Below are 25348 nucleotides of genomic sequence, written 5' to 3'. Positions count from 1 at the left end.
ATCTTAGAATCCTAGTTGCTTGGTAGAACCCTAAATTCTGTGGAAAACAGCTTGAAACCATGTTCTAAATAATAGATAATCCTTTGCAGAGATTCCCACATGCCGTTTTCCTCTCACTCCGGTTTCCCTAGTGTAGGGCAAGGCAATGGAATTTCCCTGGCAGATGGGCAGCAGGGACGCTTATGTTTAGGGTACTCTGTGGTAAAGTCATGGCATTTCCATGTTAGGAACCTGGAATTACACTTCTTATAGAAACAATGTTTCCCAAAATGGTTAGTTTCTAATCATTAGTTTTTTAAGATATGTATTTGGTAAACAATGTCCTATACAAACTTTTAAAGTATGTGTCATGGTGCCTTTACAAATTGCCTTTCATCCCCTGTCAGTATCACTTAGAAGAAAGTGAGTTTTATTTCTTCTTGCCTCTCAGGTCTCAAATGCAAGCATTCACTAAATCCTGTTGGTCATTTTTCCTGAAAAGCTTTGGTATCTATTCCTATACTTTCTCTCCTTGCTTACACCCTTTTACCTTGAGGGACAGTATAGCATAGTGTTTGAGAGGCATTCTTGTTTTCAGTTACACACACACACATAAACCTACAGAAAATACATACTTTTCATAGAACAAACCTGGCTTTTTACTTGATTTGGAAGGTAGGAAAGGATTACATCACATACAAGCTATTGGTCATCTGTGAACGTTCTGCTGAAATTTAAGTGATTATTAGTGTAGTGAGTATAAAACAAAAAAACCATAGATTCCCATTTAGCTGTATTATTGCTTTTAAGGACTTTGTAGTTTATCCAAATTTTAGATGGGGGGAGATGCTTGCATCCTGGTGGAGCTGTTTAAATTTATGTAAAAGGTAAAAGTAAATATTACAATCTATTTTTACCTTTTGTCTAAAATTATGACTTTATAAATTAAAAAGATAGTATTTTTGAATGCTCCATATATTTCTGTTGCTGCAACCATTCAAAACTGCACAAAGATTAATGAATTAATGTAACAGAGGTCCCTGGAGGGAAGCAGAGAAGGCTTGTGATAGTTAGGCAGATTTTGAAGAAAGGGTGGCTACCATGTCAAATGAGTATGGTAAGTCGCTTCAGTCCTAACTCCTTGTGACCCTATAGACTATAGCCTGCCAGGCTCCTTTGTACATGGGATTCTCCAGGCAAGAATACTGGAGTGGGTTGCCATGCCCTTCTCCAGAGAATTTTCCCAATCCAGGGTTTGAACCCCCCATCTCCTGCATTGCAGGCGGATTCTTTAACCTCCGAGCCCCTGGGGAAGCCCAAACTGGGGTAAAAGCAAGCATAAAAGGTATTCATAAAAGCATAAAAAGCATATTCAGAAGCATGTGGGGAAGCACAGTGTGGGGACCAAATGAATTGGCTTTGCCTAGCCAGTTTGAGCGGAGAAGGCAATGGCACCCCACTCCAGTACTCTTGCCTGGAAAATCCCATGGACAGAGGAGCCTGGTAGGCTGCAGTCCATGGGGTCGCACAGAGTAGGACACGATTGAAGTGACTTAGCAGCAGCCAGTTTGCGGGGGTCAGGGGAAGAGATTTTGGAAATTTAAGTTGCTGCTAGACTAAGACAGGTTGTTTGTTACAAGCAAGAGATACAAGGTCTTACCTTGCTAGCCAGTGATGTTGAGGTTCTTTAAACAAAAGAACTGGCTGATCAGATGTATGTTTTAGGAAGAGTTTGAACACTGGTGAAGAGGGGGATAGGAAGAGTTTTTTCGTCCTAGTGGATACTTACTCAGAACACTGTAGTTTTAACAATAATTTGTCATTTCTATAGATAATACACATTTATAATTGACCCTTAAACAATGCAGGGGTGAGAGGCACCAGCCCTCTACACAGTCAAAAATCTGAGAGTAGCTTAAAGAGTTGCCCTTCATATACATGGTTCCTCCAAAGGCCCGAAATTCACCCAACCAGGGATTGTGTAGTGCTGTATGTAGTATTTACTATTAAAAAAAAAAAATCCTCATGCAAGTGGACCCATGCAGTTCTAACCTGTGTTGTTAAAGGGTTAACTGTATCTTACACACTTTATCACAAAGTTGTTTGTTTTGGCGCTAGAGTCAGATGATACAAATGCTTTAAAAGTTTAGGACATCCTTCAATGTATGGATAAAACGAAAGTTCTAAGATTTTACATTTACAAGTTATAAATTGTTAATATCCTTTCCTTTTTTCTGTCTCCCCGCCTCCCCCCATCCCAAACTAGGTATTTACCTCCCGAATGTTTCGTAGTTGGAAAGGAACCGCCGAAGATTTCCAACAAGGTTGACGTGTGGTCAGTTGGAGTCATCTTCTTTCAATGTCTTTATGGTAGAAAGGTAAGTTAAAGTATAGCAGATTCAGCCATACGGAGAGAAGTTGAATTTTCTCTTCTTCTTGAAGTTTCATTAATTTGAAGTCAGTTTAGTCAAGAATGGAGACCTGGTTAAGGCAGGAACAACAGCAACAACAAACCCCAAATAACCATTGGGGTTAGGAACAGCCTGGAAAGCAATAATCCAAGAAAGCACTTGAACTGTGTTGCAGCTCTACACAAAGGAGGGAGGGGTGCTTATAGGCAAAAAAACTGCAAGGTTACATAAATTGTTAAGAATTAGGATTGGAGCCGGCCAGAAATAAGGGTGCTGTGCTGTTCACGTAGTTGCAAAGTGGGGGTGACTTCTAAACTGCAAGGTTGCAGCTAGCATTGGCTAATTGGTTTTGAAAACAACTAGTAGTGTCCTTTGGTTTGATACAGTTTGGAAAGTTCAGGTTTTCTGTGATGCAGGGATGTGTCTGAAACCACACCCATAATGGCTACCCAGCTCCATTTTGGATGCCTGAACCATAGTTACCCATGTTAATTTTTTTAGGTGATCTTAAATATATCATCACTTACTAAAATTTTCATGGATCAGAATTACTTTAATAACACTGCTAATGTTTCTGTAGCATTAGAAATAATGGAGTCAAAACTATTTTCTTCACTTTCTCACATCCTCTACCCCCATTCTCCCCCAACCCCCCAAAACACACACACATTGGCCTGAGCATGTTTCACCCGTGCTTCCTCAGGGAAATTCTGTCAAACCTAGTCCTAATGTTTCTCAAACTTCTTTTTATATTGAAGTCAGAACTACAAACTACCATGGATATTTAATCCTTATCCCATTCAATCCCTTCATCAGTGTGAAAAGTGATCCAGGGACTTCTCTGGGAATTCACTGCATGTTAGGACCAAAGCCAGAGCTGTTTCATTTAACTTAATTTGTCATGCTCAAGGTGTTTTACTCTGGACTTTTCACAGATGTTTCCACTACTTTTCAAACTAGTTTGAACTGTATCAAACTGAAGGACATCACTGCTGCTGCTGCTAAGTCGCTTCAGTCGTGTCCGACTCTGTGTGACCCCAGAGACGGCAGCCCACCAGGCTCCCCCGTCCCTGGGATTCTCCAGGCAAGAACACTGGAGTGGGTTGCCATTTATTTCTCTAATGCATGAAAGTGAAAAGTGAAAGTGAAGTCGCTCAGTCGTGTCCGACCCTCAGTGACCCCATGGACTGCAGCCTACCAGGCTCCTCTGTCCATGGGATTTTCCAGGCAAGAGTACTGGAGTGGGGTACCATTGCCTTCTCCACTAGCTGTTTTCAAAACTATATCTGCTAGCAGGTGCCAGCTGTAACCTTATAGTTTCTTCTACTAAGAAGTAGTTCTTAAACATTTTAAACAGAATAAAATATTTAATGTTTTCATCTTAATTGCTTATTTATAGTGTTTTGGCTATGTGGAGGATTGATCAGATGGTCTTTCTCAGCCTGCTATATCAATTATAGCCTATGAGAATACATCCCAACCTGGAAGTAACTAAGAATAAGATTTTTTAAAACACAAATCATTTGTACTGCAGGGATTCAGTGATAACATCTGTTTAAATATTTTGTGAGATAAATTTCTCAACATTTTATTCATTTCTCTTAAAGCCATTTGGTCACAATCAATCTCAGCAAGACATTCTTCAAGAAAATACGATATTAAAAGCCACTGATGTCCAATTCCCTGTAAAACCTGTCGTAAGCAGTGAAGCAAAGGTACCAAATTTATGTAAATAAATTTTGTGAAGTGATTTTTTTATTTCATAAGTTGTGGTTAAAACAAAGTAAACATTAATAAGTAAAGCAAAAGGGACTGCAGCCACAGGCAAGTCTGTCCAATAGGGGTGGGCGATTTGCTCTGGAGAAGAGCTGCTTTGGTTGTGATAGTTTCTCTTTGGTTGTGATAGTTTTTAAGGACCCAAGTATAGTCCATGATTTCTTTTAAGAAGGCAGGCTAAAGAGACCATAATCTATTACTATATTTACATAAAGTTCAAAAGACACAAAACTCAACTATGGTGTTTAGAAGTCAGATAGCTTATTACTCCAGTAGACTGGGGCAGAGGCAGTGCCCGTGACCAAAGGTGGGCATGAAGAGTCTTAGGTGGTTCTGATAAAGTTCTTTTTCTTGATTCATTTGCCAGTTATATAGCTACATTCATTTTGTGCTGTATGCTCCCTTAGGGAGAAAATATTACAGCAAAAAATGGCATCATTCTCTTGGCTAAACTAAATTAACAGGAAAATGGAATGACTGTTTTACGAAAGACAAATTTCAGAAAAAGAGGACTCTGGAGTTTTGTAGGGAGCAATGCAGTATTCCATATTCAACACAGTTTACAGGCATACCCCAGAGATGGCGTGGGTCTGATTCTATACCACTGCAATAAGGTGAATATTGTAATAAAGGAAGTCACACACAATTTTTGGTTTTCTGGTGCACATAAAATTATGTTTACATGGTAATGTTGTCTGTTAATTAGTGCAGTAGCATTATACCTAAAAAAAATAATGTACATACCTTAATTTAAAATGCTTGCCTGCTAAAAACTGCTAAACAGACATCATCTGAACCTTCAGCCAGTCTTTTTGCTGGTGGATGGTCTTGCCTTGCTGTTGATGGCTGCTGACTGGTCATGGTGGTGATGCTCAGGCAGCTTCACATTGATGGGACTCTTCCTTTCGTGAATAGTTTTTCTGTAGTGTACAGTGCTTTTGAGAGAAGTTCTTCTGTGAGTAAAATGATTTCAAAATTGAGTCAGTCCTCTCAAACCCTGCCACTGCCTTATGAAACTAAGTTTATTTAATATTCTAAATCCTTTATTGTCATTTCAGCAATTAAACTTGCGGTCTTATATGGGCACAGTTCATGGCATCCCCCAAACAGTTACAGAAGTAACAAGTCACTGATGACCACCACAAATAAATCATGATGCAAAGTCAAAACCTGCTAGGATTACCAAATGTGACAGAGCGAGCACATGCTGTTCGAAAAATGGTGCCAATAGGTTTGTTTGACGCAGGGTTGCCACAAACCTTCAATTTGAAAAAAACAAAAAACACAATATTTGCAAAGTGGAATAGAACAAGGTATGCCTGTACTGGAAGTCCTAGCCAGAACAGTTAGGCAAGAAAAAGAAATAAGAGGCATATAAATCAGAAAGAAGTAAAACTGTCACTAATGGTAGACAAGGGTTTTTATATATAAAATGGTATTAAATATGTAGACCAAAAAACGCGGCAGCAAGGACTCAGATATTGTATACCAACTTCACAATAATTAAAAGTAAAAACAACCGAAAAGTCAACCAACAGATAAATGGGTAAACAAAATGTAGCATATACACGCAATGGAATATTAGCCTTAAAAAGGAACGAAATTCTGATGCATGCTACGACATGGATGACTCAAGCATCACACTTAAGTGAAAGACACAGAAGGACAACTGCTGTATGATTCCACTCACATAAGGTGCTTAGAATAGCTGAATCATAAAAGAACATACTGGTTACCAAGGGCTGGGGGAAGGAGGAATAGGAGATATTGCCTAATGGGTACAGATTTCAGTTCTGCATGATGAAAAGTTCTGCAGATGGATAGTGGTGATGGTGTACTGCGGTGTGAGTGTGCTTAATGTCACTGAATTGTATACTTGGGTTAAAAATGCTCAGTTTTATGTTACGTTTATTTTATTCTCCATAAAAATTGTTTTAAACAAAAGAAATAACAGCTTTCCAGCCATAAGTGGTAGCAATAATATTTAGTACTGTGAACAATTAGAGGCTGAGAATTGAGAGTTGGATTTGCAATAATTTTATTGGTTTCTTTTAATCTGATTCCCTAGTGAAATGAGATCTATTTTCTGAAATGTGTCCATCATCTGTATTATTCAGTTTATTAATACTTAGAAAAGATTTTAATTTTTTTTTTAAGGCCTTTATAAGACGCTGTTTGGCATACCGAAAAGAAGATAGGTTTGATGTGCACCAACTGGCAAATGACCCCTACCTTCTCCCACACATGAGAAGATCCAATTCTTCAGGCAACTTACACATGGCTGGGCTGACAGCATCACCCACACCCCCTTCTTCAAGCATACTTACTTACTGACTTTCCTCCAAAATCGGCATGATGTCTTTGAATTGCTTCCAGATGCACACTTGAGTTTGAGAGCTTCTGAGTGTTTTTGTTGTTTTTTTTACACAGGATATGGTTGAGAACTGTTTGTGAACTGAAGTTTTTCATAGAGTCGTTTGTATGAGAGTGGATCATGGACCCTGAATAAATGTACACTTCTGACTGTAACCTAAGCAGTGAAGGGTGACTGCCTGTTGCACAGAAACAGGAATACCATGTTGAAGAAAAGTGGGTTTTGTTGGGGAGGGGAACACTGTAAATAACGTTTATAATACTTCAGTACATTTGGTTGTTACTCGAGAGTTCTAATACGAAGGGTAGTTTTTCATTATTTAAAAACACATGGAAAATGAGACATATTTCTAACACGAGAACTATACAGTGCCTGGATACATTATTCAGCATTCAGCAGTTTATCTGCTGCAACCAAAGTAAGAACGGAATGATAGTGGCTGTTGTGTTTTACAGTAACAGGATGTGAGAGAATCTTTGGGCAAAGTTAGACTTCGTCATTTGCCTATTCTGGCTTGTACCAGGTTGTACCTCGAAATCACGTCTGCTCTTTTCACTGGTTTTGTTAAAGGGAGAACTGTTCCTAGATACTTTAGACCTCTGACAAAGTGCGCTGCTTATTTTGGAACCAATTGAAGTCACTAAATTATGGTATCTCCAGTGTTCTCAACATGTTAGAACTGTTAACAGGTATTTTTATTTTGTTACCAGGCCTTGTTCATTCAAACAAGTGACAATATATAACCAAATGCAGGCCAGTTCTATGCAGGATAATGATAAATTCCCTTCTAGCTCTATTGTAAATTGTTGTACAGATGTCATATTTCAACTAGCAAGTTTCAGCAGCTTATTCTTGTACAAATGTTTAAAAATATGGCTTTTCTAATTGGATATTGTATTTTTTTTAAGTCTTCTTGAAGGCGCTTTAATTGCTGCTAAATGGTGTTGCTTCTTTGCTTAAAAAAAAAAATCAAATGACCTCCTTAAAAGGTGCAAGTTGACTGTACATCATAGAAAGATTATTAAAAGCAGGCATTTGTTAACAATCAAGGCATGTAAAAATGATCCATGTTGGACATAAAGAGTTCTTGAAATCAGTTTCTTGATTTCTAGGGCTGTGGGAGCACATATGTAGTAGATTTATAAATTGTTCATGGTAATTCTACATTTCTAGCAGGTTCTAACCAGCAAGGTGGGATGACAGTCCCTTAAACAAATTTCTTGCGGTTTGTACAGATTTGTTAAAATGTGAACATTTTCTAACTGCCTTGTATGGTAGAAACCGTTATTTTTCAGGATGCTGTATTTCACTCCTTTAAGAAATTTCTTTATCATCACATTCATAATGCTGATTCTTACATGTAAATTGTCCATGTTGCTGAAAAAGGAGGCTATGTTTAACACAGATTCTCCTTAATATTGTACAGTTAAATGGTGGCTCTAATTTCTGATATTGCAAGCCATTTTGTTCTTTCATTGTACATAGACACATTGTCTCTTTAAGATGCTGCTGAAATTGTAGAGAATGTAGCCAAAACAGTAATAAACAATGACAGTTAAAATTTAAAGACTATGAAATTACATTTGAAGGGAGCTTTCAAGACTTAGGACATTGACTGGGCTCCTTTACTTAAGAATCAGCTGAGTAAATTCTTGAAGTATACTTCAAGATAAGTATGAAGGGGTTTCAAGCTGTTAAAGTATACCTAATAACCATTATCAAGGCTAATCCTAGGTAAGTAACACTTAGCCCTATTGGGAATGGCTTAAGGGCTGTACCTGTTCCTCTGTAGATCAAGATAGAAATCCTATTTTAAAAATTATTGACATAGTAATGGAATGTTAGCATTAATTGAGTGCTTTAGGTGCTGTCTGCAAATTTTTCAGTTTTGTTGAGTTTTCATCCTTCTGAATCCTGAAATACTATGTTCATTATAGTAACTTATTTAAAGTCCCCAATTAAAATACCCAGTTTTAAAATTTTAGTGAGGTATATAAGTGGATGTGTATGTCTAACATGAGATTGAAGAAGAGGTACAGACTTAGATCACTGGCCTTTATCATATTATTTTCAAATAAGTGGAAGTGACTGCTACTGTCAGAATGCAGAAGAGGAGGCGAATAAGCCATAAAATAAAATTGCTTCCCTGGGCTTAGGTAATCATCTGTTTAGAATCCAAGGTGTGTGAGTGATAAGCCAGCTTTGAGACCCTCTATTCCTCTTAAAGTTTTTCCAAAGAAATGACAGAAATGACACAGCTTTGGGATAGTATGTCCCTACCCCAGCAAGTACAAGATAGCTAACTGAGCCAAAGTGAGAACTGTTACCTTTACCTGGGACACTTTTATTTATCACTAATTTCAGTCACGCTGATAATTTTACTCTAATTAGCTTTTGAGGCTTAAATTGTTTTTTGGTCTAAATTCTATCCTCAAAATTAAAGCATTTCCTTTACCCTTAGACAGTGGCCAAGGTCTCCTCGCTTTAAGAAGCACTGCAAGGTAAATGTATAGTTTTTGCATATAATTTATAATATTTCTCTGATATGAATTAGCTTTAGTGCATGCATGCTGAGAGGAAATAAGTGTAGAAACCACACTAATTTATTAAGTCTGGAGTTGGGTAGCTACTTGGTTGTTTTGCAAAAATGAAGTTTTAAGTCTGTTTTTTACTTACTGGCTGCCATCCCCTTCTCCTAAAAAAATAATTTTCAATTTAAATGGTACATAAAATGTGAACAAATACTTCTACAAATACCTCATTACATGAAACCAAAATGGTAGAATTTCAGTGAAACAAATTTAAAGAGTATATTGTGTGTTTTGCTATTGTTACTGATTAAATACAATAATGCTGATTACCATCAGATGTTATTAGCTGTGTTTTGCAGCAGTAGTGCAGACTGTCCAGTCCTATTAGATTGTGAGTTTAACTTACATTACTGTTTGTGTGTGGAAAAGGCAGACTTACACACATTTTAACATCACACGGGCATGTCTTAAAATAATCCCACTTTAAATTTTGACATGTTACCTGATCATTTTCCTCCCAAATATACTAAACTTTAATGTTCTTAAGGCTTAATTTATTTAAAAATTATTTTTGCAGCTAGCTTTAGAATAAAATTATTAGAATTCTAGTTCTTGGGTTCCAGGAATTCTGTAAAAGTCTTAGAATTTCTACAACTTTCCGTTGATTTGAATTATAACATACATATCTCCATTTACCTTCCCCTGCTTTCATTTCCCTCTTCTTTTTTTGAAGATTCTTCTTGTTGAGAATTCTTGGATTTTTGAATGGGAAAGATTTGAGTGTTGAGTAAATGTGTATAGACTAACTTCAAAACAACTGCATAGAGCCAGAGGAGAATTCAGAGGAGTTATCTTTCATTAGGATCAAGATGCATGATTTTCACCTGGAAATTCTCACTCATTTAACATACTAGAAATGTGTATTACCTACATACATATGACAGTTTTTAAAAGGCAATGGCAAGAATGCTGGTTAAGAACCCAGTTTAGAACCAGGTTCTTTGGGTTTAAATGTTGACTGCCATTTACTGCCACTGTGTTTCAAGTTCATCCTCTGAAAATGGGGATAACAGTACCTACCACACAAAGTGGTTGCAAGGAATAAATGAGTTCATGCGCATAAAGCACTTGGAACCACACCCAGCTCATTGTAATACCATGTGTATAAAGCTATTATTCTCCTTTAAGACTCAAAGGTTACTCTGTTGTTTTTATCCTACATTTGTAGTCCACTTTGCTTCCTGTGAAATACTATTTCCCCCTTAAGAAACAAGTTCTGTAGTATTTTTTTACTTGTTTTAAGCAATTAGACTACCTGAAAAGGGAAGGTGGTGGAGTGTGGCAACAAAAAGTAACGTTGTCTCAACTGTAGTTACCAAAAGGATCAAACTCTAACCATTCAGGCTATTTCATCAGAGCAAATTCTACCATACATCCCAGGGGGTTTTCCTTGATAGTACAAGTCATCTGAGGTAGAATAGGTACTATTATACCAGTTTTACAGAGGAGAAACAGTTGGAGAAAAGAAATGACTTGGTAAGACCACATTAACTAGTAAATGACATCAGAACTAAAGCACAGCTCCTGGAGTTCTAAAGCAAAGTACTTAACTGTGCTAACATCTTGCTGCTTTATTAGAACACATTAGTGTGTTAAATTATGATTGTTCAAAATAACAAAAATGAACAGATACAAATCTAACTGTCACCATGAAAGAGCAATAAAAAGAATTCTTCAGTTGTTAGATCAGGAATGCTGTGTGAGCTGAGCCGGGATGGCTGAGAATCACTTGAGAGAGGGCTTTTTGTCCAGACTCGTCCTAGGCAAGGCAGAGAGTGGGGTTACAAGCCTTTTCCTATTCTCACACTTGTTTTTCATTGCATTTTAAATTTGTTAATAACTTACAGAGATCAGTTCACCTTTCTCATTCTCAGCCAACTTTCATGAAGGTAGAAGGTATATTCTCCTTCCTCTCCCTGCAGTGGTACCAGCTGGTCTCAGAAGAAATCTGGAAAAACTGATTATTAAGTAAAAAACTTGAGAAAGTCTTACAAATCTAATGAAATTATCCATGAATGCTGCTCCAGTGCCATGATCACAAGTGAGTAATCCTGACTTCATGTGACTCTTGATTTTTTTAAAAGCCTGCTTGTGATGTAAATTTTTCTTTATGTGATCCATTTTCATCTGAAAACTTAGGCTGTTCCCACAGCCAGATACCTAAGCTGAAGAGTAGATGTGCATGACCAGCACTGTCCTGTTCTTAATATATGGTTTATTTGGTGTAAATACTTTATATGAGAGATCATGATTTATTTCTAGGATATGACAAACTTAGATTCTAAAACTATGACAAAATTAAGATTCTAAAACTACCTGATCTAAAGAATGAGTATGGCTCATATATATCATTCATATTGATCCTATTTCATCTCTTTATAACTTTGGTCTGCTTAGAACAAAATTCATAACCTCCTTTTACGGAGGTATTCAGAAGAGTGAAAAGCAGGGAAAGCATGGGTTTTGAAGCCTGACCTGACTTTGCATTTGTCTTTGTTCCTTAATAATTGAGTGCCCTTAGAGGAGTCACTGAGAGCCTCTCTTGGCTTACCTTCCATATCTGTGAAGTGTGTATATGAAGAGTACCACCTTGCAGGAAGTTCCTCCAACTAACATGGCATGAGCTTTGACCAAGCAGATCAAATGCTAGCCGTAGTGCACTGAGAGGCTCAAGAGTAATTGTAGGACACCCTGAGGAAGGGATAAGAACACTTGGGGTGAGGAGTCCAGTAAGCAGCAGCCATTTATCAATATGGAGCTGTTTCTGTATTTTAACCCATGAATCTGTGCATAAGTGCTTAGGATGAGCCTGAGTATCAGCAGTGACAAGACAGGCTCCATGAACGATTCCCCTCATTCCAGCACATGGAGCTCCATGAATGATCCCCTTCCTTCCAGCATGTGCAGCTCCATGAACGATCCCCTTCCTTTCAGCACACGCAGCCGTTTTGGAAGTTGCACATCCTAGGTGCAGGACTGCTGTGGGTTGGAGGCCTAATTGATTTGTTCTCAGAACTCTTGTTTTCTTCACTTTAGAAATGCTGTTTGGATCTCAAGACTGTTTCTGTTCAGGCCACCCTGAATATTAAATAAAGTCATTGGTGGTTGCTGGACTGATGTAAAAAAATTTTTACTGTTACTTTTTGACAATTTAAACTTCAGTAGGAATATTTTAGAATTTCATCCCTGTGGGCTTCTTTTCCCAGAGATACATAATATATTCATATGCAGTTATTAGTTAAAAAAAAACAAAAACCTTTATTCCTAATGGTAACCACAAAGCAAAAATCTACAGTAGATATACAAAAGATAAAGGAATCTAAGCATACCACTATATAAAAGTCACGAAGAGAAGAACTACCAAATAGAAAAAAATTAGCAATAATTACATACCTATCAATTACTTTTAATGAAAATGGACTAAGCTTACCAATCAAACGATGCAGAGTGGCTGAATATATGCTGCCTACAGGAGACTTCAGATGTAAGGACACACATCTCAAAGTGAAGGGCTGAAAACAGATACTCATGCAAGTGGAAACAAAAAGAAGCTGGAGTAGCTATACTTGTATCAGACAAAATAGATTTTAAAGACAAAGGCTGTGGTAAGAGACAGACAAGGTTGTTACTATGTAATAATAAAAGTATCAACCCAATAAGATACAATGTTTGTAAATATTTATATAGCCAACATAGAAGCACCTAAGTATATAAAGCAAGTATTAGCAGACCTAACCTGAGAAACAGTAATACAATAACAGGGAATTTTAATATCCACCTTCATGAATAGGTAAATCATCTAGACAGAAAATAAGGAATAACATCAGCCTTAAATAACATGTTAGGCCAGATGAACTTAATAGATCTGAAAAACACTGGCCAGGGCAGCATCCCCCCCATGCAGTCAAATTCACCAAAACTTCTGAATCCTCCAAAACTACTAATAGCCTTGTATTGACAAAAAAAACCTTGCTGATAATAAACAATCGATCAAGACATTTTGTATGTTAATTATATACTGTATTCCTAAAAAAAAGCTATAGAAATGTTAAGAAAGAGAAAATATATACATTTACTACTGTATTTGTCAACACAAGTTTACAAGACAAATCATCTGTCAGTACCTAGATCAATATTGTCTTTTGTATAACACTGTAGATATTACATGTATTATCAACAGTAGACATCAAAAATGAAGAAAACATTTATTTACAGGTATAATCATGTATCAGTAATGAAGCAGTAATACTGCTTTCTGGTAGTCTGTAATCCATAGAAAGACTTAACTAGCCTATACGCTATGAATGAATCATTGTGAAAATTTTTTGGCACAAACTAGTAGTCATATTCATAACATAGTATTGGAAACACTGTTACACATTTTAAAAAAATTTACCTATGATGATAGGCTGTTATGCAGTTTCTCCAATTACAAGAGAGGTAGCCACTGCAGCTGCTAAGTCGCTTCAGTTGTGTCCAACTCTGTACAACCCCACAGATGGCAGCCCACCAGGCTCCTCTGTGCCTGGGATTCTCCAAGCAAGAAGAATGGAGTGGGTTGGCAATTCCTTCTCCAATGTATGCATGCATGCTAAGGCACTTCAGCTTTGTCCAACTCTGTGCGACTCCCACCAGGCTCCTCTGTCCACGGGAGTCTCTAGGCAAGAATACTGGAATGGGTTGCTATTTCCTACTCTGCAAGAGAGGTAGACTGTATAATAATATAATTCTTTGAATGCAAAGTTAAAAAGCAGTGAGAAAACTAACACGTTGGTTTCATAATAAATACCACTCACCTTATGTCTATGTAAAGACAGGCTATCCACTTCAGTACATCTTGCGCACAATGTTCTACAGATATAATTGAAAAAAAAAAAAAAATCTATGTATAAGTGCCCCACACAAGTCAAACCCATGTTGTTCAAGGATCAACTGTATACAGAACATTCCATCCAAAAGCAACAAAATACACATTCTTCAAGTTGTACATCCAACATTCTCCAGGACAGATCATATTAGGTCACAAAACAAGTCTTAACAAATGTAAGACTGAAATTGTAACAGGCATCTTTTCCAACCACAATGGCTTTAAACTAGAAATCAATTATAAGAAGAAAACCAAAAAAAATCCACAAATATGTGAAGATTAAATAAGATACTACTGAAAAACAAAAATGAGTCAAAATAAGTTTTAAAAATATCTTGAGCAAATAAAAACAAAAATGCAACACAGCAAAACTTAAAGAGATGCATCAAAAGCTGTTCTAAGAGGGGCTCGTGGTGATAAATGCCTACACCTCAAGAAAAATTTCAAATCCTAACTTCATACCACAAGGACCTCAAAATTTCAAACACAACTTTACCTTCAAGAAAAAGAACAAAACAAACCAAAGTTAGGAGAAGACAGGAAATTACGAAATCATCAGAAATAAAACAGACTTAAGAAAACATGAAACTAAGAGCCGGTTCTTTAAAACGATAAAATTGACAAACTTCTGGCTAGACTGACCAACAAAAAAGAGGACTCTAAATCAGAAGTGAAAAACTGGTGTTAAAACTGATGCCACAGAGACACAAAGGATCATAAGAGACTGCTATGAACAATTATACACCAAAAAATTTGACAACCTAGAGAAAAGGATAAATTCCTAGTAACATAAAACTGGCCAAGATTGAATCGAATGAATAGGAAATCTGAACATACCAATTACTAGTAAGAAGACTGAATCAGTATCAAAAACCTAATGAAAGGGAACAGATGACTTCACTGGTGAATTCTACTGAATATTGAAATGATACCAATCTTTCTCAAACTCTTTCAAAAAGAACAGGAGAGAATATTTTCAAATTCCTTTTACAAGGCTAACCTTACCCCCATGACAAAACCAGATGATGACACAAAAAATAATTAAAGCAAACATCCCTAATGTACATAAAATATGAAAATCTTCAACAAAATATTAGCCAACCTAATTCAACAACTCATTAAATAATCATACACCTTGACTAAGTGGGATTTACTTCAGGAATGCAAGGAATAAATCATCTGCATGCAATATAATACACAGTATTAACCAAATGAATAAAAATGATTGAAGGTACTTCTAGATGGGCTTATGAGATTAGCATTGTTGATTTCCAGAATGTGCAGTGATTCAGGAGCTGGAGACAAAGTGGTGGAGTAGAAGGATTTGAGCTCGCCTCCTTTTACAAAACACCAGAATCAACTAACTGCTGAACAATCATCAACAAAAATAGACTTGAATCTACAAAAAAAAAAAAAAAAGTTATTCTACAATACAAAGAAGCCACAACAAGATGGTAGGAGGGGCACTGTTCTGATATAACCAAATAATGTATCTGCCAGGTGGGCAACCCACAAACTGGAAAATAATTATATTGCAGAGGATCTCCCACAAGAATTCCCAAAAGGAACTCCCACATCAGGCTCCCCAGCCTGGCAGTCTAACATGAGGAGGAGGAGAAGCCCCCAAAGCATTTCGCTATGAAGGCCAGTTGGCTTGAGCTGGCCTTCAAAGGAGCTCCACAGGAGCTCCACAAGACTAGAGGCAACAGAGACTCCACTCTTGGAGGTGCACACAAGTTTTCATGTGCACTAGGTCTCAGGGCAAAGTAGTCATTTGATAGGAGATGGAGCCAGACATACCTGCGGGTCTTGGAGGGTCTTCTGGGGAGGTGAGGGTTAGCTGTGGATCACTGTGGAGGCAAAGACACTGGTGGTTGCCTTGGAATATCCATTGGCATAACCAAGACCTAGCCCCACCCAACAGCCTGCAGGCACCAGTGCTGGGACACACCTCAGGCCAAACAACCAACAGAATAGGAACACAGCCCCACCCACCAGCAGACAGGCTGCCTGAAGTTCAGTCCAGTTCAGTCCCTCAGTGTCCAACTCTGCAACCCCATGAATTGCAGCACACCAGGCCTCCCTGTCCATCACCAACTCCCAGAGTTCACTAAGACTCACGTCCATCGAGTCAGTGATGCCATCCAGCCATCTCATCCTCTGTCGTCCCCTTCTCCTCCTGCCCCCAATCCCTCCGAGCATCAGGGTCTTTTCCAATAAGACAACTCTTCGCATGAGGTGGCGAAAAGTACTGGAGTTTCAGCCTCTGCATCAGTATGGTCTAAGGACTGGTCTCCTTTAGGATGGACTGGTTGGATCTCCTTGCAGTCCAAGGGACTCTCAAGAGTCTTCAACACCATAGTTCAAAAGCATCAATTCTTCAGCGCTAAGCTTTCTTCACAGTCCAACTCTCACATCCATACATGACCACTGGAAAAACCATAGCCTTGACTAGATGGACCTTTGTTGGCAAAGTAATATCTCTGCTTTTTAATACGCTGTCTAGGTTGGTCATAACTTTCCTTCCAAAGAGTAAGCGTCTTTTAATTTCATGCTGCAGTCACCATCTGCACTGATTTTGGAGCCCAGAAAAATAAAGTCAGCCACTGTTTACACTGTTTCCCCATCTATTTCCCATGAAGTGATGGGACCAGATGCCATGATCTTCGTTTTCTGAATGTTGAGCTTTAAGCCAACTTTTTCACTCTCCTCTTTCACTCTCATCAAGAGGCTTTTTAGGTCCCCTTCATTTTCTGCCATAAGGGTGGTGTCATCTGCTTATCTGAGGTTACTGATATTTCTCCCGGCAATCTTGATTCCAGCTTGTGCTTCTTCCAGCCCAGCGTTTCTCATGATGTACTCTGCATATAAGTTAAATGAGCAGGGTGACAATACACACCCTTGATGTACTCCTTTTCCTATTTGGAAGTAGTCTGTTTTTCCATGTGCAGTTCTGTTGCTTCCTGACCTGCATATAGGTTTCTCAAGAGGCAGGTCAGGTGGTCTGGTATTCCCATCTCTTTCAGAATTTTCCACAGTTTATTGTGATCCACACAAAGGCTTTGGCATAGTCAATAAAGCAGAAATAGATCTTTTTCTGGAACTCTCTTGCTTTTTTGATGATCCAGCAGATGTTGGCAATTTGATCTCTGGTTCCTCTGCCTTTTCTAAATCCAGCTTGAACATCTGGAAGTTCATGGTTCACGTTTGCTGAAGCCTGGCTTGGAGAATTTTGAGCATTACTAGCATGTGAGACGAGTGCAATTGTGCAGTAGTTTGAGCATTCTTTGGCATTGAAATGAAAACCGACCTTTTCCAGTCCTGTGGCCACTGCTGAGTTTTCCAAATTTCCTGACATATTGAGTGCAGCACTTTCACAGCATCATCTTTCAGGGTTTGAAATACCTCAACTGGAATTCCATCACATCCACTAGCTTTGTTTGTAGTGATGCTTACTAAGGCCCACTTGACTTCATATTCCAGGATGTCTGGCTCTAGGTGAGTGATCACAACATCGTGATTATCTGGGTCATGAAGATCTTTTTTGTACAGTTCTGTGTATTCTTGCCACCTCTTCTTAATCTCTTCTGCTTCTGTTAGGTCCATACCATTTCTGTCCTTTATCAAGCCCATCTTTGCATGAAATGTTTCCTTGGTATCTTTAACTTTCTTGAAAAGATCTCTAGTTTTTCCCATTCTGTTGTTTTCCTCTATTTGCATTGATCGCTGAGGAAGGCTTCCTAATCTATCCTTGCTATTCTTTGGAACTCAGCATTCAAATGGGAATATCTTTCCTTTTCTCCTTTGCTTTTCACTTCTATTCTTTTCACAGCTATTGTAACGCCTCCTCAGACAGCCATTTTGCTTTTTTGCATTTCTTTTCCATGGGGATGGTCTTGATCCCTGTCTCCTGTACAATGTCATGAACCTCCGTCCGTAGTTCATCAGGCACTCTATCAGATCTAGTCCCTTAAATCTATTTCTCACTTCCACTATATAATCATAAGGGATTTGATTTAGGTCATACCTGAATGGTCTAGTGGTTTTCCCTACTTTCTTCAATTTAAGTCTGAATTTGGCAATAAGGAGCTCATGATCTGAGCCACAGTCAGCTCCCAGTCTTGTTTTTGCTGACTGCATAGAGCTTCTCCATCTTTGGCTGCAAAGAATATAATCAGTCTGATTTCGGTGTTGAGTTGACCATCTGGTGATGCCCATGTGTAGAGTCTTCTCTTGTGTTGTTGGAAGAGGGTGTTTGCTATGACCAGTGCGTTCTCTTAGCAAAACTCTATTAGCCTTTGCCCTACTTCATTCCATATTCCAAGGCCAAATTTGCCTGTTACTCCAGGTGTTTCTTGACTTCCTACTTTTGCATTCCAGTCCCCTATAATGAAAAGGACATCTTTTTTGGGTGTTAGTTCTAAAAGGTCTTGTAGGTCTTCATAAACCGTTCAGCTTCTTCAGCGTTACTGGTTGGGGCATAGGCTTAGATCACCATGATATTGAATGGTTTGCCTTGGAAATGAACAGAGATCATTCTGTCGTTTTTGAGATTGCATCCAAGTACTGCATTTCGGACTCCTTTGTTGACCATGATGGCCACTCCATTTCTTGTAAGGGATTCCTGCCCACAGTAGTAGATAATGGTCATCCGAGTTAAATTCACCCATTCCAGGCCATTTTAGTTCGCTGATTCCTAGAATGTTGATGTTCACTCTTGCCAGTTCCTGTTTGACCACTTGCAATTTGCGTTGATTCATGGACCTGACATTCCAGGTTCCTATGCAATATTGGTCTTTACAGCATTGGACCTTGCTTCTATCACCAGTCACATCCACAACTGGGTATTGTTTTTGCTTTGGCTCCATCCCTTCATTCTTTCTGGAGTTATTTCTTCACTGACCTCGTGTAGCATATTGGGCACCTATCAACCTGGGGAGTTCCTCTTTCAGTATCCTATCATTTTGCCTTTTCATACTGTTCATAGGGTTCTCAAAGCAAGAATACTGAAGTGATTTGCTATTCCCTTCTCCAGTGGACCACATTCTGTCAGACCTCTCCACCATGACCCGTCTGTCTTGGGTGGCCCCACAAAGCATGGCTTAGTTTCATTGAGTCAGACAAGGCTGTGGTCCATGTGATCAGATTGGCTAGTTTTCTGTGATTATGGTTTCAGTGTGTCTGCCCTCTGATGCCCTCTTGAAACACCTACCATCTCACTTTGGTTTCTCTTACCTTGGACATGGTGTATCTCTTCACAGCCTGAAGTTTCCCTGAGCCAAAAACTACCTTTAAAGACACGCTTTGACATGGCTCTGCCTACCAGAGGGTTAAGATCCAGCTTCACCCACCAGTGGGCAGGCACCAGTCTCTCCCACCAGAAAGTCTGCACAAGACCAATCTCACACACTGTGGAGGTGACACCAGAACCCGAAGAGTTACAATCCTGCAACCTGAGGAATGAAGACCACAAATACAGATAATTAGACAAAATGAGACAGCAGAGAAATACGTGTCAGATGAAGGAACAAGATAAAATCCCAGAACAACAACTAAATGAAGTGGAGACAGGCAATCTATCTGAGAAAGAATTCAGAGTAATGACAGTAAAGGTAATCTAAGATTTTGGAAAAAGAATGGTGGCACAGACTGAGAGGATACAAGAAATGTTTAATGAAGAGCTAGAACCTTAAAAAACAAACAGAGCTAAACCATACAATAACTGACCTGAAAAATACACTAGAATGAATTGATAGCAGAATAATTGAGACAGATGAATGAATAAGTGAGCTGAAAGACAGACTGATGGAAATCACTGCTGGAGAACAGAATAAAGAAAAAAGAACAAAAAGAAGTGAGGACAGCCTAAGAGACCTCTGGAATATTAAATGCACTGACATTCACATTATAGGGGTCCCAAAAGGAGGAGAGAGAGAGAAAGGGCCTGAGAAATTATTTGAAGAGATAATAGCAAAAAACATCCCTAACATGAGAAAGGGGACACTCAAGTCCAGGAAGTGCAGAGTCCCATGCAGGATAAGCCCAAGGAGGAACACACTAAGACAATCAAATTAACAAAAATTAAAGACGAAGATAAAATATTAAAGGCAACAAAGGAAAAGAAACAAACAACATACAAAGGAATTCCCGTAAGTTTATCAGCTCATTTTTTCAGCAGAAATGCTGCAGGCCAGAAGAGAGTGGCATAATATATTTAAAGTGATGAAAAAAAGAAACCAACCAAGAATACACTACCTAGTAAGGTTTCATTCAGATTCAACATAGAGATGAAAAGTTATACAAAAAAGTAAAAGTTAAAGAGAATTTAGCACTACCAAACCAGCTTTACAACAAATGCTAAAGGAACTTCTCGGATGGAAAAGAACACAACTAGAGACAAAGAAAATTACTAATGGGAAAGCGTACCAGTAAAGATAAAACATACAGTAAAGCTAGGAAATCATCAGCATACACAAATACAATATCAAAACCAGCAACTGTGAGGGGAGGAGAATACAAATGCCGGATATTGCATATGCATTTGAAATAAGAGACCAGCAACTTAAAAAAAACTTGTATATACATAGACTGCTATATTAAAACATCATGTAAACCAAAAATCTGTAATAGATACACACACAAAAAAGAAAAAGCAATCCAAACACAACACTAAAGATAGTCATGATATCACAAGAGAAGAAAACAAAAGAGGAAGTGAAGGGGAAAGACCTATAAAAACAAATCCAAATAATTAAGAAAACAATAAGGACACACCACCCTTATGGCAGAAAGTGAAGAGGAACTAAAAAGCCTCTTGATGAAAGTGAAAGAGGAAAGTGAAAAAGCTGTGTTAAAGCTCAACATTCAGAAAATGAAGATCAGGGCATCTGGTCCCATCACTTCACGGGAAATAGATGGGGAAACAGTGGAAACAGTGTCAGATTTTATTTTGGGGGGCTCCAAAATCACTGCAGATGGTGACTGCAGCCATGAAATTAAAAGACGCTTACTCCTTGGAAGAAAAATTATGACCAACCTAGATAGCGTATTGTAAAGCAGAGATATTACTTTGCCAACAAAGGTCCGTCTAGTCAAGGCTATGGTTTTTCCAGTGGTCATGTATGGATGTGAGAGTTGGACTGTGTAGAAAGCTGAGCGCCAAAGAATTGATGTTTTTGAACTGTGGTGTTGAAGAAGACTCTTGAGAGTCCCTTGGACTGCAAGGAGATCCAACCAGTCCATCCTAAAGGAGATCAGCCCTGGGTGTTTTTTGGAAGGAATGATGCTAAAGCTGAAACTCTAGTACTTTGGCCACCTCATGCGAAGAGCTGACTCATTGGAAAAGACTCTGATGCTGGGAGGGATTGGGGGCAGGAGGAGAAGGGGACGACAGAGGATGAGATGGCTGGATGGCATCACCAACTCAATGGAGGTGACTTTGAGTGATCTCCGGGAGTTGGTGATGGGCAGGGAGGCCTGGCATGCTGTGATTCATGGGGTCGCAAAGAGTCCGACGTGACTGAGTGACTGAACTGAATTGAACTGAACTGAAGGACATACATGTTGATAATTACCTTAAATGTAAATGGATTAAATGTTCCAACCAAAAGACCCAGACTGACTGAATGGATACAAAAACAAGACCCGTATATATGTTGTGTATAAGAGACTCACTTCAGATCTAGGGACACATATAGACTGAAAGTGAAGGGATGGAAAAAGATATTCCATGCAAATGGAAATCAAAAGAAAGCTGGAGTAGGAATACTCATATCAGACAAAATAGAGTTTAAAATAAGACTGTTAAAAGAGATAAAGGACAATACATAATGATCAAGGGATCAATCTAAGAAGATACAACAATTGTTATTGAATTTGCACCCGACAAAGGAGCATTTCAATATATAAGGCAAATGTTGGCAGCCGTAGAAGGGGAAATCAAGAGTAACATAATAACAATGGCGGACTATACCACCCCACCTCTTTTTCAGAATTTTCCACAGTTTATTGATTGGTAATGGACAGGGAGGCCTGGCGTGCTGCAATTCATGGGGTCACAAAGAGTCGGACATGACTGAGCGACTGAACTGAACTGATACCACCCCACTAACATCAATGGACAGATCATCCAGACAGAAAACCAGTAAGGAAATACAAGCCTTAAATGACATAAAAAACATCATGGACTTAATTGATATTTACAAAACATTCCATCTGAAAGTGGCAGAATATACATTCTTCTCAAGTGCACATGGAACATTCTCCAGGGCTGGGCCACAAAGTAAACCTGGGTAAATTTAAGAAAACTGACACCAAAATAACCAGCTTCTCCAACCACAATGCTATGACATTAGACATCAACTACAAGAGAAAAAAAAAAACTGTGAAAGAAAAACATGTGAAGGCCAACAATATGGTATTGAACAATCAATAGATCATTGAAGAAATCACAGAGGGAATTTAAAAAATGCCTTGAGACAAATGAAAATATAACAATCTATGGGATACAGCAAAAGCAGTTCTAAGATGGAAGTTTATAGACTGCCATAAACTTCTATTGCTATAAGCTCATGCTCAGGTTGAATTCTGCTGAAGTGGGATAACTCATTCACAAGACATTGAGGCTTTCTCTTTGGGGTGTGCCATGTTAGAAGGAAATGGCTGCTGCCCCGAGCTCATCTCCCAGCCAGTGGCCGTGGGTGACTGAAGCAATGAGGAGGGCAGGACAGAGGAGGAAGGGGTGGCTGGAGGGGAGAGGCAGAACGGCCAGGCCGCTGCCCGCAGCCTTACTTCAGGAAACAAGAAAAACCGCAACCAACCAACCTAACCTTACACCTAAAGCAACCTAGAGAAAGAACAACAAACAAAACCTGAAGTCAGTAGAAGGAAAGACATCATGATGATCAGAGCAGAAATAAATCAAACTGAGATGAAGAAAACAATAGAAAGGATCAATGAAACTAAACACAGGCTCCTAGAAAAAATAAAATTGATAAACCTTTAGCCAGATTCAAGAAAAAAAAAAAAGGGGAGAGGGCTCAAATCAGTAGTATTAGGAACGAAAAAGGGGAAGTTACAACTGACACACAGAAATACAAAGGATCATGAGAGACTACTACAAGCAACTATATGCCAATAAAATGGACAACCTAGAAGGAATGGATAAATTCTTAGAACGATATGATCTTCTAAGACTGAACCAGGAAGAGAGAGAAAATATGAACAAACCAATCACAAATACAGAAATTGAAACTGACTTTAAGACTTTCATAGCTTCGGTGTTGTGCTGGCAGTGGCCACATCTGGCTTGACTGCACCTTCCTCTGATCCCAGGCCTGGTGGCGCTGGTCTCCTCTGAGGACACTCTGCTTCCCACCCACCATCCCTTCCTTCTCCCTCTTTCCCCTCACCATCACTTTGCCACCCGGGACCACCAGCCAGGGGACAAGCTTGGGACAACAGACAGTTCCTTCTAACCTGGCACACCCCAAAGAGAAAGCACCAATGTGTCTTGTGAATGAGTTATCCCATTTCAACCAGATTCAGCCTGAGTATAAGATTTAGTGTGAGCAAGGTCCAGTTCACTGTAAGAAAGCGTAACCCCTACTGTAGAGCTGCGTGCACTGTGCGTGAAACTCGGGGGGAAAGCCAATGGGTAAGCCTGTCAACCCTTACTCTTGGATGCAGTCCACCTACAGTTACAACATGAGAGGAAGTGCTTATCCCCTCAGGTACTTTTACCCATTTCCAGTACTATCTTTACTTTATCGAACTTTCTGTTGGAGGACAACAATTTAATGGGAAAGACGAGACAGGCTACAAAACATGATACTTTTGCAAAAGTTTTGAGGATCCTGCAAAATGAATCCCACCCCCACACCCCAAGAAGCTGGAGATGAATGGAAGAGAAGCAGAGGAAAAAAATCTCAATAAACCTGAAATAAATGTTTGAGATTGCACTTAAACAGAACTTGCCTGTGAATTTTGAATCTTTCCCTCTAAAGCAGGTTGCCCGGGAGAGTGGCCCACCCCACATGAGGAGCTCTGTGACCAGGGTGTCAGTTGGGGTGTTGGTGGGGGAAAGCAAAGGGAAGAGCGAGAGGATTTCAAAGGAAAACACTACCAGAGCTGTTCTTGAGGAGCTGAAGAAATGACTGCCACTGCCTACAGTTGAGCAAGTGAAGCCCAGAATCATAAAGAAAACAAAACCCACAGTCAGGCTACAAAGCACCCAAAGTACAGCCAGGGGATGAACCTGATTAGCAGACTGGCCCAGACCCAGCAGGCAAAAAACGAGGAGGAGCCAGAGTACCTGCTCCTCGTTGAGGAGGCCTCCCACGCCCGCAGGGAGTCTGAGATGCAGGTGAAGGTGGGAAAATATGCCACAGAAGGATCAGGAACCAATAAGAAGGTGGCCAAACGCAGTGCAGACAAGAACATGCTGGAGATCCCAGGTTTCAAAGTCCCACAGGCTCAGCCCACCAAACCAGTCCTCAAATCAGAGGAAGACACCAACAAAGAAACCAGGGGATGGAAGAACAGTGACCTTTTTTGAGCCTGCCTCAGGGGATGAAAATGGGACTAGCAATAAAGAGGAGTTTAGGGTGCCTTACCTCAGTCATCAGCAGCTGCCTGTGGAATTCTTCCCATGGTGCTCCAGGTTGCCAGGCTGTAGGAGTCAGTCAAGGACATCACACCAAAGGTTTCACCAGGGTAGCTCCGAGTCCTGCCAAGGCCCATGGTAGCTCTCACGATAGTCCGTGAATTGTTGTATGGGAGCACCTAGCTGACAGCCCAGACCATTTTAAAGAATAACATCTCTTCAGGCCATGTATGCGATGTACCTCTCATGATACCCTCTGAGCAGCTGGACTATCCTTCAAGGGCTCAGGGATTCCAGGTTGAATATAAAGACTTCCCCCCAAATAAGAACGAATTTGTATCTCTTATCAATTGTTCCTCTTGGCCACCTCTGATCAGCCACGGTATTGGAAAGAATGTGGAGTTCTGCCACGATATGGCTGCGCTGAACATCTTAAAGTTGCTGTCGGACGTGGACCAACGAAATACAGAGGTGCCAAGAACAGGAAATGGGCCAGTGTCTGTGTGTGGGAGGTGCTGAACCTTATTTGGCCATGGACCATTGAAAACTCTCCAAATATATACTGAAAATACTGAAATTGCTTTGAAATTTTGGAATTTCTGGTACCTCCAAAGGACTAGAGAAAGCAACGGTGAAGAAGGCAGGACCCTGAGGAGTCGGCATAGCCGCTCACACGAGCTGTGGTTGCCGTCCATGCTGCAGCAGCTGCTGGGGGCCAGGTGGGTTTGCCAAGCACCCCTGGATCCA

General features: G+C 39.5%; 1 protein-coding gene and 1 pseudogene across 3 annotated transcripts in view; both read left to right on the top strand.

The window, feature by feature from the left end:
- The window catches only part of TLK1 (tousled like kinase 1), a 178844-nt gene extending 172149 nt beyond the window's left edge, over positions 1-6695 (top strand). For all 3 annotated transcript variants that reach the window (XM_005887582.2, XM_070358322.1, XM_070358327.1), the window contains 3 exons: positions 2246-2357; positions 3998-4105; positions 6324-6695. In XM_005887582.2, coding sequence (XP_005887644.1) covers positions 2246-2357; positions 3998-4105; positions 6324-6500 — 397 coding nt within the window. In that variant the 3' untranslated portion in view covers positions 6501-6695. The remainder of the gene's footprint in view (positions 1-2245; positions 2358-3997; positions 4106-6323) is intronic.
- Positions 6696-15636: 8941 nt separating this feature from the next.
- On the top strand, positions 15637-25120 carry LOC102279406 (double-stranded RNA-binding protein Staufen homolog 1-like; annotated as a pseudogene).
- The last annotated feature ends 228 nt before the right edge of the window (positions 25121-25348 follow it).

Source organism: Bos mutus, chromosome 2, assembly GCF_027580195.1.
Source record: "Bos mutus isolate GX-2022 chromosome 2, NWIPB_WYAK_1.1, whole genome shotgun sequence".
Classification (NCBI taxonomy): domain Eukaryota; kingdom Metazoa; phylum Chordata; class Mammalia; order Artiodactyla; family Bovidae; genus Bos; species Bos mutus.
Note: the sequence above shows the minus strand (reverse complement) of the source record. Positions and strands in the feature narration are given on the sequence as shown.